Genomic DNA, 16,357 nt, shown 5'->3' on the forward strand with positions numbered 1-16,357 from the left:
GAGTGAGTTACCCTCAGGAATGGAACCCAGATCTTCTGCATCTCAATGCATTTTCCTATGCACTGGATCACAACCCTCATCCAGGTTCAAGGAGCACTATGGGATGAGGTTTACAGTGCTGTAAGAAATATAGCTTCAGTCTCGGGAAGGAGGGGAGGATGAAAAGACAAAAAGGCTACCCGATGCACAGCATTCAACCCACTTACTCTGCCCAGCCTGGGGCAGGATCACAGCCTTGGAGGCCTTCAGCCATGCCTGTTGCACAGCTTGTGGAGCAATGCAGTTGATTCTAGTCCTTGGGGCAGAGGAGGAGGATGATCTGAAACTGACAGTGGTGGGAAGAATGGGAGGAAAAAGCTAAGGGGTAGGTGAAACCTCTATAACCTCCCTCAGACTCATCTCAGTACAGTGAAGCTATACCATTGTGAGACTGAGGAGAGTACAGTAAGTATAAGTCCCAAGGATTAGGCCCTGCCTTGGTAAGGTAACAGTACCTTTCCTGAGACTAGGTGGAGGGCAGACTATGTTGGCAGAGTCAGGACAGAAATCCCTCTGCCTACCCCCAAAAGAACCCAAAATATACTCCTCTAGAGAGAGCAGCTGAGTAATGGGTATTACAGATTCTGGGTCAGATTTTCAAGAGCCAGCAGCTCTTATTGTTCTCCTGATGCAGAGTGCTGTTGAAAGTCTGGTCACTAGTCTGGATGCCTCAACAAGTACTGTTGGCTACCGACCAATTTCAAAAATCTGGCTCTAGATTTATGATGTGGTTTTCCGGCTGTAAACTTTAGAATCAAAACAGACACAAATGTCTAAAGTGAGTGACTTTTTTTTCCCACCTTGCATAAATGGCCATAAGTAAGATGAATGCAGTGGATCCGAGTTAGCCTCCTCTTTTCAGACAACCACTTGTCATGACTCAAGGGATGTGTCCCGATAGAAGCTGACTACTGAATGAGCACAGACCAGTTAGTGTTTTCTATTAGACACTGCAATCATCCTGAAACAAATCAGCAGAGTAGCAGGGGAAGCCCAGGAGAAGCAAAAAGACACTCGGGGAATGAAGGAGATGAGAAGAATGTTTTATTTACAGTGCAGGGCTGATGTAACCAAAAGGCTCAAAAAAGGGGATCAATGGAAGAGATGGGGAGAAATTCCATGAAGGAACTTGACTCTTCCCCCACTCTCTCTCAGAGGCCATACATTCTTGATTGGATCCAAAACATTGGATCAGACCTGCAGTCCCTCAAGTCAGGTGTGTTACCTCTGACAGTAGTCAAGATACGTGAATAAGGAAAACCCTGAAAGAACATTGCCTCACATTTTCTATAGAGACTTCCTCAAGAGCCACTGCTGCAGACAATAAAATCACTGTGCCTGTGAACTTACCAGCTTATTCACACGCAGCTTTGATGAATTGAATTTAAAGACATCGATCTTTTTGTCCAGTGGCTTAATTGTAAACTGAAAAGAGAGAAAAAGAAAAAAAAAGTTATCAAACTCAGAGCCTAGAACAAAACAGGGTAGCAGAAAGAATTTCACAGCATGCTGGCTAAGAGCAGGTCAATGGAGTACTGGATAAACAAGCCTGAAAGCAGTCCTCCTGGCTTCCTGCCAAACAGGCCAGCTAGGATCAAAAGCAATCAAGAACTGCTGTTCCCCATCATGAAAGCTCAAGTGCTTGCAGAAGTAATGTCCTTAAGCTGCAAGAGGAGAGAGTGATTCCTGTCTGCTCAGCAAGTGCTCTCTGATGACCAACTCACAGGTCTTGGATGGGGTTGTTTACCCACCCTTCCAACCAAAGACGAGGTGCTTCTGTCCAGCAGGCTATGGGGAACCAGGAACAGGGAGGATTAAAAACAATTCTGACCCATCAGAGTAGAGCAGGGGTGGGCAAACTACAACACATGGGCCGGATCCAGCCCATCAGGGCTTTGGACCCGGCCCGCGGGATTGCCTCTCGTAGCACCGCGGTCCCCACACCTCTCTCAGAAACAGCCACCGCCACTTCCCTGCAGCCCCGGTACGTCCCCTGAAGGCTCCCATTGGCTGGGAACAGGGAACCGTGGCCAATGGGAGCTTCAGGGGATGTACCTGGAGGGGCAGCAAGGGTAGCACACGTGGAGCCCTCTGCCCCTCCTCCCCCAGGGGCCACAGCGCTTCCTGGAGCAGCACAGCATGGGGCCAGGACAGGCATACAGAGAGCCTGCCCTGGCCCTGGTGTGTGCCACTGCCACCTCGGTGCTGCTTTAGGTAAACCGCGTCGGCAAACAGTCTTTCACATAGGCTGATGTGCATAAATTTATTTGGATTTTAACTCCAACAGAGTCTATGTTTTTTATTTATAGATATATTAGTGATAAAGTTCCTCCTCTACCTTGGTGGGTCCTGCACTTATTGGTGGATTTTGCTTGCCTCAGAGATTCTCAGTAGCCCTCAGTTTGGCCACTTTCGTGGCTCAAATCTGCTATTCGCTCAGATAACCTCATCACTGGCCAGTATGAGGAAAAAGAGAGTAAGAACAATCCCCACAGTTTCTGCTGATCCACCATGTGGGTCAGGGAACAGCCCAGAGACCTTCCCCTCTGGTGGAACCTCCTCTGTTGGATCAGGAGTTGGGAGGTTTGGGGAAAACCCAGGCCCGCCCTCTACTCCAGGTTCCAGAGTAATATCAGTTCCACATACACAGTTGATCATTGTTAAAATAGATTAAACACCTCCACTGTGTCAATATAGCTGTCATTTACTGCTATTAAGCCTGCTTACTATCATGTCAGATCAGTTTGTGGTCATTTTATTACAAGGATTGTTGACATGATAGAAGATGACAGTGCCTTCCCCCAGGAGAAAGATCTATTAAGCCAAGGCCTACTTGCAGCTGCTTCAGCCTCAGAGTCCTAGAGTAATGCATGATCAGGGAGCTTGCACTGAACTGACCTGGGTATGGGCAGAAAAAAGTCTTAGGAAAAGAAAAAAACTGTTGTGCTTGGGCTGTTCTACATTATGGAGAGCTTTAGTTTTAATTCTTAAAAAAAAAAAAAGATTAAATTATGCGCTTATCACTTAAGAAAATCATGCATAAACTCAGCTGAAGTGAGAAATCTATAGCTTTTTGCCCTCAAATATCTTTAAATTAAAAATAAAACAGGAATTAAACAGCTAATTTGTTTACTTATCATGAAGGTAGCTAGTTTCCTTTGTGAAATTACCTGAGACTGAACAGGGAATTGGCCATTTTCACTTTCTATAGTCAGTTTTACCTCCTTACAGCCTGGCTACACTTGCAGATGTAGAGTGCTGAGAGTTAAATCCACCTTCGGAGAGCGTGTGACCACACTGACAGCTGCTTGTGCACTGGTGTGGCCACATTTGTGGCATTTGCAGCAGCGTTGGAAGCGGTGCATTATGGACAGCCATCCCACAGAGCACCTCTTCCCATTCTGGCACTGTGGCTTATGGGAAGGGGGCAGGGCATTCTGTGTCCTGTCCCAACACCCCATGACACATCGGTTCGCGTCCCAGCATTCCCTGTGCTTCCACCACGTTTGGCACCATCTTTCAAAGTTTTTTGTACTGCGGGCTCGGTCTTCCTTTTTGGTCTGTGGGAATACAGCCTGAACTGCTGAGAGTATGCTGTCGAGTCTTGCCAGCACGTCACGTTTGGTAGTCGAGTTATTTCTTAGGATCCAAAGTGACAGTGAGGGCTCCGACGAGGATTGCGACTCGAGTAACACATACGACACGACTGCTTGTGGCTTTCATGGACATGATCAGCAACGTGAAACGCCACCTTTGGGCTTGAGAAACAAGCACTGAGTGGTGGGATCAAATCGTCATGCAAGTCTGGGATGATGAGCAGTGGCTGCAGAGTTTTCAGATGAGAAAAGGCTACTTTCATGAGACAATGTGAGGAGTTCGCCCCCACCCTGCGGCGCAAGGATGTGAGATTGAGAGCTGCCCTGACAGTGGAGAAGCGGGTGGCTATTGCAATCTGGAAGCTGGCAACTCCAGACAGCTACCAATCGGTCGCTAACCAGTTTGGAGTAGGAAAGTCAACCGCTGAAATCGTGTTGATGCAAGTTTGCAGGGCCATTAATCGCATCGTGCTCAGAAGAACCGTGACTGGGTAAGATGCAGGACATTGTGGATGGCTTTGTACAAATGGGTTTCCCTAACTGTGGAGGGGCGATAGATGTCATGCATATTCCAATTCTGGCACCAGCCCACCTAGCCTCCGAGTTCATTAATCAGAAGGGGTATTTCTCTATGGTTCTCCAAGCACTTGTGGATCACCATGGGCATTTCATTAACATTAACGCAGGCTGGCCCGGAACGGTGCATGACACACACATCTTTTGGCCTGTTCAGGAAGCTGCAAGCTGGTACTTTTTTCCCAGACCAGAAGATCACTGTAGGGGAAATCATTGATCCTTGGAGACCCTACTTACCCTTTAATGCCATGGCTCATGAAACCCTACATAGGGAGCCTTGACAGTAGCAAGGAGTGGTTCAACAGGCTGAGCCTGTGCAGAATGACTGCGGAGTGTGCTTCTAGCTGTTTAAAGGGCCACTGGCTCTCTCTGCATAGGAAGCTGGACCTGGCCGATGACACCATCCCCGCGGTTACATCCACGTGCTGTACCGTCCATAACATTTGTGAAGGGAAGGGTGAACAATTCACTCACGCACACACCTGGAGGCTGAATCTGAACAGCCAGAGAGCAGGGCTATTAGAGGGGCCTAGCGCGGGACAACAAGGATTAGGGATACCTTGAGGGAGCAATTTGAGGCTGAAAGCCATCAGTAATGTCTGGTGCCCTGCATGGAAGTGAAGTACAGTGGTTCCAATGTTAGTAGGAATCTGTGTTTGCTACGCTGACTTGCAGTGCCTGTTTCTTTCCTGGGCTAGAAACTTTTACTTACTGCATCTTTTACTTTATGCAATAATAATTAATGTTTCCAAAGTCAAAAAATCCATTTATTTATTAAAAAGAAACAAAACTGCTTGGGAAACAGAAAAGGCAAGGGGCTGGAGTGGGAACGGTACGATCAGAGATTTGCATATGTCCTGTCTGGAGTGCTGTGCAATGAGTGCTGCACTTCAGGATGGCTATACTGCATGGTGATGGGGGTTGAGTGCAGTGGGTAAGGGTCGTAGTTTTCAGGTCTGGGTCGTGAAGCTACAGGTGTTGGAAGCAGCTGGTGGCAGTAAGAACCCAGATGTTGGGGAAAGTGGGTTGGAGGTGAAATGGGGGCACAAGGGAAAGTTTGGGACAAGGGCTGTGGGGGGGAGAGGTGGGCACAGTAGTGTTCCGCCTGCATGGCTACGGGTGCCTGGATACAGTCTGCTTGGTGCTCCATTATGCTTATCAGCCGATCCATGCTTTTCTGCCAGAGCACCATGCTTTTATGCCAGCACTCCTCATTCTGCTGGTGAATCCTCCTTTCACTCTCCAGCCACTCCTGCACTTTCTGATTTTCATTACTTGAGTGCTGCATTACTTCATGCAACATGTCTTCCTTGCTTCTACGTGGCCTCTTTCTGATTCTTCGGAGTCTTTTGGCCAGTGATAACATGGACAGCTGAGATCTCAAGGCTGCATCTGTAAAGGTAAAATGCAACACTTTACAGAGGCAGCATTGTTCACACCAGACAGAGCAATGATTCCTCTGTACTTAAGGGCAAGAACAGTCTATGCAATAGCATGATTTGCCCATCCCAAAGCAAGCACACACAAACCCATGGGAGCCCCAAAATGGTAAGCACAGGGTCAAGCATGACTGATTGTTTCATGGCTGTACTGTTCTCCGGGTTTCTGTGCCATGGGGAGAGCCAACAGCAGCAGGGGGCCCCTATACTGAACACTGTCTTCACATTTTCCACAGGAGTTCGTCCTGGAATATATATATATCTCGCTGCTGAGGGTGACCTAGGAAGCAAGGGAGGGTCTTCTACTGCAATGCAGCTTCCGTCCCGGCCCATATGCAGTTTGCCTGTGTGCAGCAATGGTCCCCCCCCTTCACAGCACAGTGGCACAGACAAGTTAGCCTTACTGGGACAAGGACCACAGTGGCTCTCCCGAGAAACCTGCCCAAGTGGATTGCCCAAGTTTTGGATGAGACCTTTGAAGAAATCACTGAGGCCGATTACCATGATGTGAGAGCACATCAGCATCCTGTCTAGGCATGCATGCAGACCTAATCCGCCTCGCCCCAAGAGCCTCCACCGAGTAACTTCCTTCCCAAAATAAAAAGCTGCTTACCAGGAATCTCTTCTGGTGTTTGTCCTTCCCCAAGCACAGGCTGCCACGACTGGCTACCTTCTTCCTGACTTGAGAACAGCTCCTGGCTGCATGCATCTAGGGATTCCAGGGTGCCTTCCTCTGCCTCAGCACACTTGCTCCCGCTTTGCTCCTCCTCCTCCTCCTCCTGCCTTGTTGAACTGGGCTCTGAAGTGTCCATGGTGGTACTCAGAGTGGAGGTCGGGTCGCCCCCAAGTATCACGTCCAGCTCTTTGTAGAAACAGGTGGTCACGGGGGCAGCATCGGAGCACTTGTTTGCCTCACAGGCTCTGCGGTAGGCATTCCACAGCTTCTTTACTTTAGCCTTGCACTGCAGAGCATCCCAGTCATGGCCCCTTTCTATCACATCCCTTGATATCTGCCCAAAGGTATTGTAATTCCTACCGCTATAGCGCAGCTGGGACTGGACAGCTTCCTCTCCTCAAACACTGATGAGGTCCAGCACCTCGCCATTGCTCCATTTGGGGATCACCTGGCACGTGGAGGCATGGTCACCTGGAAAGATTCGCTGAGAGCACTCCACATGTGGCTGAGCAAACAGGAAGGGGATTTTCAAAATTCCCACAGAATTTAAAGAGCAGGTCTGATGGTTGGTCACCTGAGGGCAGGGCAGTAGAGTTCAAAGTGATGACCAGAGTGGCTAAAACAGGCATTGTGGGACACTTCTGCGATTAGAGCGCATTAACAGGACAGGTCGTCCACACTGGCACCACAGCGCTCCAGGGGGACACCGCAAACGTTATTCCACTCACCGAGATGGAGTACCAGCAGCGCTATAGCCGCAGAGTCAGAGGGCTCTACGTGCCTTGCCAGTGTGGATGGGGAATGAGCTAGGGAGCCCATGGCTCCTTTATTGCGCTGTAACTTGTAAGTGTAGCCAAGCCCTTATTCTAGTCTTAGTGGTGCTGGTATTTGGATTACAACTATTCAGGAAGTCATTCCTATCATGGCCTGTGCAAGGAAGTTTCGCGCCCTAGGCGAAACTGCCATCTTGTGCCCCACACCCCCCAGCCCTGCGGCATCTCTGCCCTGAGGCGTCCCCCCCCGTGGCAGCTCCCCCCCCTGCCCTGAGAAGCACCCCCATGGCAGCCCCTGCCCTCCCCGGGGAGCCATCCAGCACCTCCCCATCCCAGCTCACCTCTGCTCCAGAAGCCCTGCTGTGGGAACCCCTGGGCTGCCTGTCGGTGGCGGTGCACTGACCCAGGGGAAGCCCTGGGCTGCCTGCCTGCCTGCCGGCGGCTCAGACTCCCTCTCCCTCCCAGCGCAGCGGCCGCTGAAAGGCTTTAAAAAAAATTGGGGGCACCACTTTTTGGCGCCCCCAAACGTTGGTGCCCTAGGCAACCGCCTAGTTGGCCTAAATGGTAGCACCAGCCCTGATTCCTATTCACATAAATAGTTTAATCAAAATCGACCATAGGTGTTGGGCCTACACTACTTAACACCAAGAAAAGATTCAATCTGTTGCACTGAGCCTGGCAGTCTGAAAATTCAGAAGCTCAGAGTACTATAATGAAGCAGTGAGAGCCAAAAGCATTTCTTACCAGGAATGCATTTAATTATACTTCCCGATGCCAGGGCATATTCATAGTAAGACAAGATTCTCATCTTCTGAGCTTTCAGCTGGCTGAGCTGTGCACACTAGGGGTAATTTTCTTTTTAAAATGGTTAAACAGAGAGCTCTAAAAAAAAAAAATAGCTCCTGGGCTGAGCTCTGGAATGCCTGCTTTCAAAAAACATACAAAAGCCTGGGAAATAAGGGTTCTATTGGAAAGACTGAGACAGCTTTGGTATGACTGTGAGAGCAAGTGCAAGTGAAACAGGAGATAAGAGAAGTCCCTCTGATCTGTTATTGCATTCCTATTGGTATTTATACATAGGATAAAAAGGTGCCCTACCTCCTTATCACTGTAAGAGATATTCCGGATCTCATTCCATGGAAAAGAGATTTTGGGGGTCAGTCTGTTTTCTGGGTCGTAGATGTGAAGCCCCAGTGCATCAACCCCAAGCAACAGCTCAGTGCCCTTCTTATTCTACAGGAGGGAAGAACAGAGCAGAACACACCATTTCCATCTGAAGCAGGAAGATTTAAGGAGGATCTGACACAAATGGTTACATTCTACTAGCTTCATCTAGCCCTGACCAGGGATGCAGCACCAACTATCCCAGAGGGGATCCTGCTTCCCAGGCAAAATGCACTGCAGTAGTGACTCATTCACTCATCCTCTTGGGAGGCTTCTGGCAGCAGCTTATCCACTGTCTCCTCCTCCCCGCCCCCGCCCACAGGTAAAATACTGCAGGAATGCAGCGAACATTGAGTTCCACACAGTAGGCTCAAGACAAGTTGACAAGGGGACCTTTAACACTAGGATTATCCCTCTCAACTGCCTCTTCTCCTGCCCCAGACACACAATGGACTCAAGATGCCTTGAAAACATGACCCAAACTCTGAACTCACCCTAATTGCAAAGTAGTTTACTCCATACATCTCCAAATCCTGAGCGATCTTCAAATATTCCATTTCAGCTTCATCTCTGTCAGGTAAATACAGGCCAAAGTTACAGACAGGAAGAGAGAGGGGGGAAAGACAGGTGCCTTCTAAGCCTTGCAGGCATGTAATGCACTGGAGCCAGGACTGTCTCTATTGAAAGGGTCAAGTCTCTGTTTACCAGCAGGATCGATAAAGATCCCCAGTAAATCCCAGTTTGCAGCTTACCTGCATCCTAATGTCTATTAATGACAGCACAGAGGATGCAATGTTTCAGGCCTTGTCTCTACCCCAATCCCTTGAACAGACTCAGTCGTGTGTTTCAGACATCTCTTGCTTTTTGCTCACCCCCAAGAAGAAGTGTATTGTCCAGTAAGGGTATAACTACCCATACTAGCTTGTGGTACAAGGAATCATTAAGTGAGTGAAATCTCATGAATCCAGACTCTTATTTCTCTCTCCTGCCCATTGAGCATCACTCCCATCTCAACGGTCATTTCAGTGGCTCAGCAGCAGGAGTGATGCCACACCCTACCACACGCATGGCCCTGCTGCAGTGGCATTCCAGAGCCTCCCACTAAAAATCTCATCAACATACTATTATGACAGGCCAGCAGGGGGCACTGGGAGTGGTAAAAGCTCTCTCCAACTGCTCCTTTAGGACTTGTCTACGTACAAAATTGTACCACACTAGCCATACTCATAACTTCAATAGTACAAACACTCTCACGCTGCTGCAGTTCTATTGATATAATGGTGCGTATGCTGGCATATCTTATTCTGGTAGGGGAAAGGGTATAATCTATATTGCTATGTAGGTGCCTTGTACAAATATAACTGTATCCACACTAAGGGTGTACTGATTTAACAATTTTCGTAGAAAACAATCTAGCTGAGAGAGTTGTAATGCCAAAAAACTGTGTAGACACATTCTTTGTTGTGAGCATTATCTCCACTGTGCTGGCAGCCTAGAAAGAGGGAGGTTGCCTTGCTAAATTGACTTCAGGTCCAAAGGGCTGATCCAGAACACCACTGTTCATACTTTTCCCCCTGCCCACAATACAGTATTTGTAATTCAGATCACTCTTCCATAGTCTCTTCCTTTTCACTATCCAGCATGAATAGAGCCCTAACAAATTCACGGTCCATTTGGGTCAAATTCACAATCATAGGATTTTAAAAATAATAAATTTCATGTTTTCAGCTATTTAAATGGGAAATTTCATTGTGCTGGAATTGTAGGGATCCTGATGCAAAAAGGAGTTGTGAGGGTGCCTCAAAAAGTTATTGTGGGGGAGGGGGGTGGTAATTCTACCCTTATTTCTGCACTGCTGCTGGTGATAGTGCTGCCTTCAGAGCTGGGCAGCTGGAGAGTGGCGGCTGCTGGCCGGGAGCCCAGCTCTGAAGGCAGAGCCGCGCCAGCAGCAGCACAGAAGTAAGGATGGGATGGTGTGCTATTGCCACTCTTACTTCTGTGTTGCTGCATGCAGAGCTGAGCCCTCAGTCAGCAGCCACCACTCTCCAGCCGCCCAGCTCGGAAGGCAGCTGCACAGAAGTAAGGATGGCAATACCATACCATGTCATCCTGACTTCTGTGCTGCTGCTTGTAGAGTGCTGCTTTCAGAGCTCAGCGCCGGGCCAACAGCCACCACTTTCTGGCCACCCAGCTCTGAAGGCAACACAGAAGCCAGGGTGGCAATACTGTGACCCCTGCCTAAAATAACCTCGTGACCCCCCTGCAACTCCCTTTTGGGTCAGGACGCTCAATCTGAAAAACGCTGGCCTCCCCCATGAAATCACAGAATATTAGGATTGAAGGGACCTCAAGAGGTCATCTAGTCCAATCCTCTGCCCAAAGCAGGACCAACCCCAATTAAATCATCCCAGCCAGAGCTTTGTCAAGCTGGGCCTTAAAAACCTCTAAAGATGGAGATTCCACCACCTCCCTAGGTAACTCATTCCTGTGCTTCTCCACCCTCCTAGTGAAATAGTGTTTCCTAATATCCAGCCGAGACCTCCCCCACTGCAACTTGAGACCATTGCTTCTTGTTCTGTCATCTGCCATCACTAAGAAAAGCATCGCTACATCCTCTTTGAAATCCCCCTTCAGGTAGTTGAAGGCTGCTATCAAATCCCCCCTCACTCTTCTGTAGACTAAATAATCCCAGTTCCCTCAGCCTCTCCTCATAAATCTTGTGCCCCCTCCCCCTAATCATTTCCGTTGCCTTCCGCTGGACTCGCATCCCTTTGTAGTGGGGGGAGCAAAGCTGGACGCAGTACTCCAGGTGTGGCCTCACTAGTGCCAAACAGGAGGGGAATAATCACTTCCCTCGATCTGCTGGCAACGCTCCTACTAATACAGCCCAATATGCCATTGGCCTTCTTGGCAACAAGGGCACACTGTTGACTCACACCCAGCTTCTTGTTCACTGTAATCCCCAGGTCCTTTTCTGCAGAACTGCTGCTTAGCCAGTCGGTCCACACCCTGTAGAGGTGCATGGGATTCTTCTGTCCTAAGTGCAGGACTCTGTACTTGTCCTTGCTGAACCTCATCAGATTTCTTTTGGCCCAATCCTCCAATTTGTCTAGGTCACTGTGGATCCTATCCCTACCCTCCAGTGTATCTACCTCTCCCCCCAGCTTAGTGTCATCTGCGAACTTGCTAAGAGTGCAATTCATCCCATCATCCTGATCATTAAAGATGTTGAACAAAACTAGCCCTAGGATCAACCCCTGGGGCACTCTGCTTGATACCGGCTGCCAATTAGATGTCAAGCTGTTGATCACTACTCATTGAGCCCAACAATCTAGCCAGCTTTCTATCCACCTTATAGTCCATTCATCTAAATCCACACTACTTTAACTTGCTGGCAAGGATACTGTGGGAGACCGTATCAAAAGCTTTGCTAAAGTCAAGATATATTACATCCACTGCTTTCCCCATAGCAACAGAGCCAGTTATCTCATCATAGCAGGCAATCGGGTTGGTCAGGCATGACCTGCCCTTGGTGAATCCATGCTGACTGTTCCTGATCACCTTCCTCTTGTCCAAGTGCTTCAAAATGGATTCCTTGAGGACCTGCTCCATGATTTTGCCAGGGACTGAAGTGAGGCTCGACAGGTCTGTAGTTCTCCGGGTTCTCTTTCTTCTCTTTTTTAAAGATGGGCACTATATTTGCCTTTTTCCAATCGTCCAGGACCTCTCCCAATCACCATGAATTTTCAAAGATAATGGCCAATGGCTCTGCAAATCACATCAGCAACTCCCTCAGCACCATTAGATCTGGACCCACGGACTTGTGCCTGTTCAGCTTTTCTAAATAGTTCTTAACCTGTTCTTTCACCACTGAGGGCTGCTCACCTCCACCCCATACTGTTCTGCCCAGTGCAGCACTCTGGGAGCTGACCTTGTCTCTGAAGACTGAGGCAAAAAAAAAAAAAGCATTGAGTACTTCACTTTTTCCACATCCTCTGTCACTATGTTGCCTCCCTCATTCAGTAAGGGTTCCACACTTTCCCTGACCACCTTCTTGTTGCTAACATACCTGTAGAAACCTTTGTTACCCTTCACATCCCTTGCTAGCTGCAACTTCATTTGTGCTTTGGCCTTCCTGATTACACCCCTGAATGCTCGAGCAATATTTTTATACTCATTCCTAGTCATCTGTACAAGTTTCCACTTCTTGTAAGCTTCCTTTGTGTGTTTAATCTCACTGAAGATTTCTCTGTTAAGCCAAGCTGGTCACCTGCCATATTTGCTATTCTTTCTGCACATCAAGATGGTTTGTTCCTGCGCCCACAATAAGGCTTCTTTAAAATACAGCCAGCTCTCCTGGACTCCTTGCCCCCTCATATTAGCTTCCCAGGGGATCCTGCTCATCAGTTCCCAAGGGCAGTCTAAGTCTGCTTTTCTGAAGTCCAGGGTCCGTATTTTGCTACTCTCTTTTCTTCCTTTTGTTAGGATCCTGAACTCAACCATCTCATGGTCACGGCTGCCTAGGCTGCCACTCACTCACTTCTACTTCCTCTACCAATTCTTACCTGTTTGTAAGCAGCAGGTCAAGAGGAGCACGGCCCCTAGTTGGTTTCTCCAGCACTTGTACAGTGAATAATACAGTGTAGGGTAAAAGCACACAAAAGACACGATTTCATGGGGGTGGGAAGGGGAAGAGATCAGATTTCACGGTCCGTGATGCATTTTTCATGGCTGTGAATTTGGCAGAGACCTGAGCTTGACCTACCAGAAGTGCTCTTTTAGCAGAACTCATCCATAGCCTGCTAGGGATCTTGGAGACCCTATTCACTCTCTGACTGCTCACAGAGGGGCTAGAGAATTCACATCAGTCAATTGCCCAACTTAACAGACACTCACCTTGCCCTGCCTCTATGTTCTGCATACCAGGCTGTTATTCTTTCTTCCCACATTTCTGGAGTCATCTGGTACAGGTTAATTACCTAAGAAAGACAGGCAGAGAAATCCTCAACTCACGGTGTTCTACCTGTGGCTTTGACTCATCACCTGAAGAATAAGCCAGAAACAGGGAGCCTCAAGCTCAAAATGCCCTTCTTGTCCCCTCACATACACCATCCCAACCCTAACATCTAATCTCCAGTTCATATGCCTTTCCAACTCCCTCGTGACTAAGCTAAGATCAACCCTATGCTCTCATTAATCAGTTCTCAGTTAGCCTTTCTGAGCACACCACACTCTAACAATCCCCAAGCCAACACCAGGACACCTGCAGAATACAGCTGCTATTCTGGCAAAAGCCAGTGGGCAGAAAACATTCACTTCCATATTTATTAAAATATTCTAGGTACAGATTAAGTTTTCCTCATTCAGTATGGCCAGGTTTACACGACAAAGTTCTGTGGGTATAGCTACGTCCCCCTGCTAGCCACAGAGAGTACAGCTACACTGCAGCTGGGAGGGAGCCTCCCTGCCTGGGGAGATAGACTTTTCCTAGTGGGGCTCATGCTAGCATGCTAAAAACAGCAGCATGGATGCTGTGGCTTGGACTAGAGCTCAGGCTCTCAAGCCTCGACGGTCACGTGGGCTTGAGAGCCCGAGCCACAATCTCCATACTGCTACTTTTAGTGCTCCAACTCAAGCCCCGCTAGCAAGAGTCTGGCCACACAGGCTGGGAGGCTCGCTCCCCGCTGCAACACAGGCATACCCAGAGCTATGCCAGCAAATCCTGCAGTGTAGATGCAGGGGGAGGGATAGCTCAGTGGTTTGAGCATTGGCCTGCTAAACCCAGGGTTGTGAGTTCAATCCTTGAGGGGGCTACTTAGGGATCTGGGGCAAAAATCTGTCTGGAGATTGGTCCTGCTTTGAGTAGGGGGTTGGAGGACTACATGACCTCCTGAGGTCCCTTCCAACCCTGGTATTCTATGATTCTATGCCAACAGATTAGTTCTTCTGCTGGCATAGCTAATGTCATTCGGTGAGGGGGTGGTGTTTCTATACCTTCTGCCAGTATAAGTTGTGTCAACAGTAGGCTGCTGTTCTGGTACAGCTTTACCAGGTGATCATTTGTGGCTAAAGGACATGGCACATTGTATCACTTGCCTCAATAAGGGAACTTTGATCAGGAGAAAATAATTTACCATTGTGGCTTTTGTAGGTAGTCCTACAGGAATATTCTACAGCAGATGCCAGTAAGTCCTAGAGACCCTGCCACAAATTTAGGATTCTGCCTGGTTGAACTCCTTACCCGTTTTGGAAGCAACTCCTCTTGTGCTAAGAAGCCACGCTGATGAACAGTGGGATCGTAATCACCATACTGAAAAGAAACACAAACACTGCTGTCATAAACAGATAGCTAAGGGTTAATGTCTCTTTCACCTGAAGCACCTGACCAGAGGACCAATCAGGAAAGCGGATTTTTTCAACTTTGGGTGGAGGGAATTTTGTGTCTGAGGTCTTTGTCTGTCTGCCTGCTTTCTCTGAGCTTTGGAGAAGTAGTTTCTACTTTCTAGTCTTCTGTTTCTAAGTGTAAGGACAAAGAGATCAGATAGTAAGTTATATGGTTTCTTTTCTTTGGTATTTGCATGAATATAAGTGCTGGAGTGCTTTGATTTGTATTTTTTTTGAATAAGGCTGTTTATTCAATATTCTTCTAAGCAATTGACCCTGTATTGTATCATCTTAATACAGAGACCATTTATATGTATTTTTCTTTCTTTTTATATAAAGCTTTCTTTTAAGACCTGTTGGAGTTTTTCTTTACTTCAGGGAAATTGAGTCTGTACTCACCAGGGAATTGGTGGGAGGAAGAAATCGGGGAGATCTGTGTGTTGGATTGCTAGCCTGATTTTGCATTCCCTCTGGGGGAATAGGAAAGTACTTTTTGTTTCCAGGATTGGGAACAGAGAGGGGGAATCACTCTGTTTGGATTCACAGAGCTTGTGTCTGTGTATCTCTCCAGGAGCACCTGGAGGGGGGAAGGGAAAAAGGATTATTTCCCTCTGTTTTGAGACTCAAGGGATTTGGGTCTTGGGGTCCCCAGGGAAGGTTTTTCAGGGGGACCAGAGTGCCCCAAAACACTCTAATTTTTTGGGTGGTGGCAGCAGGTACCAGGTCCAAGCTGGTAACTAAGCTTGGAGGTTTTCATGCTAACCCCCATATTTTGGACGCTAAGGTCCAAATCTGGGACTAAGGTTATGATATGGTGTAGCAGCGGGTGGGATATAGACAGAATCCAGAAGCCAGTAGGAATATTATATTTTTCTTTTCTCTGCTAAGGGCTTTTTAGCAGAGAGAGAAACAGTTGGTTTTAAAAGGGAACCAAAGAGAATTTTTTTTTCTGCTCTCTCTGGCAGTTTGTGGCTTGCATGTTAAGCAAGAAGCCATTACCAGACTGTTAAGGGTCTTTTGTCATGCAATAGCCCTCCCATTAGGAGGCAAGTTCCAGCACTATATATATGCAAATAAAGTGGTTTTTCAGGTTTACTTAACATTGAAGATTAGCTAAAGGCACTGTTGCTAGGCAGACTTCAGGAGTTCAGAAGATAAACACCGGAGGGCACCCCAACACAAGAAAACAGGAATCATGACTTCTAAGGCAAAAATTGAGGCCGAAGAGCAACTCAAAGAAGCTGAACACAGGCGACAACTGGAAATAAAACAAAAAGAGATGGAGATGAAAGAAAAGGAAGAAAGCATGAAACTGGCAGCCTTCCAAAGAGAACAGGCAGCCCAAGAGGCAGCACACAAAAGAAAACTAGAAGAAGAAGAGGTGGCCTACCGAAGGAAACAAGCAGAAGAAGAGTTGGCCCACCGCCGAGAAATGGAAAAGCACCAAAAAGAAATGGAAAAACAACAAAAAGAGAATGAAGAGAAGGAAAAACAGAGAAAACATGAACTGGAGTTGGCAAAAGCTGGGCTGCATGTGCCAGCCAACCCTAACAACCCGGCGCCAATTATTGCTCCACAGCACAGGAAATTTCCCACCTACAAGGCAGGTGATGACACCGAGGCCTTCTTGGAAAATTTTGAAAGAGCCTGACTTGGGTACAGCATTCCCAAAGACCAGTACATGGTAGAATTGAGGTCACAGCTCAGTGG

At 47.8% G+C, this 16,357-nt stretch overlaps 1 protein-coding gene across 10 annotated transcripts in view; it reads right to left on the bottom strand.

The window, feature by feature from the left end:
- Nucleotides 1-16,357, bottom strand: part of NF2 (NF2, moesin-ezrin-radixin like (MERLIN) tumor suppressor) — a 110,413-nt gene that overhangs the window by 47,900 nt on the left and 46,156 nt on the right. For all 10 annotated transcript variants that reach the window (XM_050923784.1, XM_050923783.1, XM_050923785.1 and 7 more), the window contains 5 exons: nt 14,505-14,573; nt 13,160-13,242; nt 8,758-8,833; nt 8,198-8,332; nt 1,390-1,464 (listed from right to left, as the gene is read on the bottom strand). In XM_050923784.1, coding sequence (XP_050779741.1) covers nt 1,390-1,464; nt 8,198-8,332; nt 8,758-8,833; nt 13,160-13,242; nt 14,505-14,573 — 438 coding nt within the window. The remainder of the gene's footprint in view (nt 1-1,389; nt 1,465-8,197; nt 8,333-8,757; nt 8,834-13,159; nt 13,243-14,504; nt 14,574-16,357) is intronic.

This window comes from Gopherus flavomarginatus, chromosome 15 (genome assembly GCF_025201925.1).
Source record: "Gopherus flavomarginatus isolate rGopFla2 chromosome 15, rGopFla2.mat.asm, whole genome shotgun sequence".
Classification (NCBI taxonomy): Eukaryota; Metazoa; Chordata; order Testudines; family Testudinidae; genus Gopherus; species Gopherus flavomarginatus.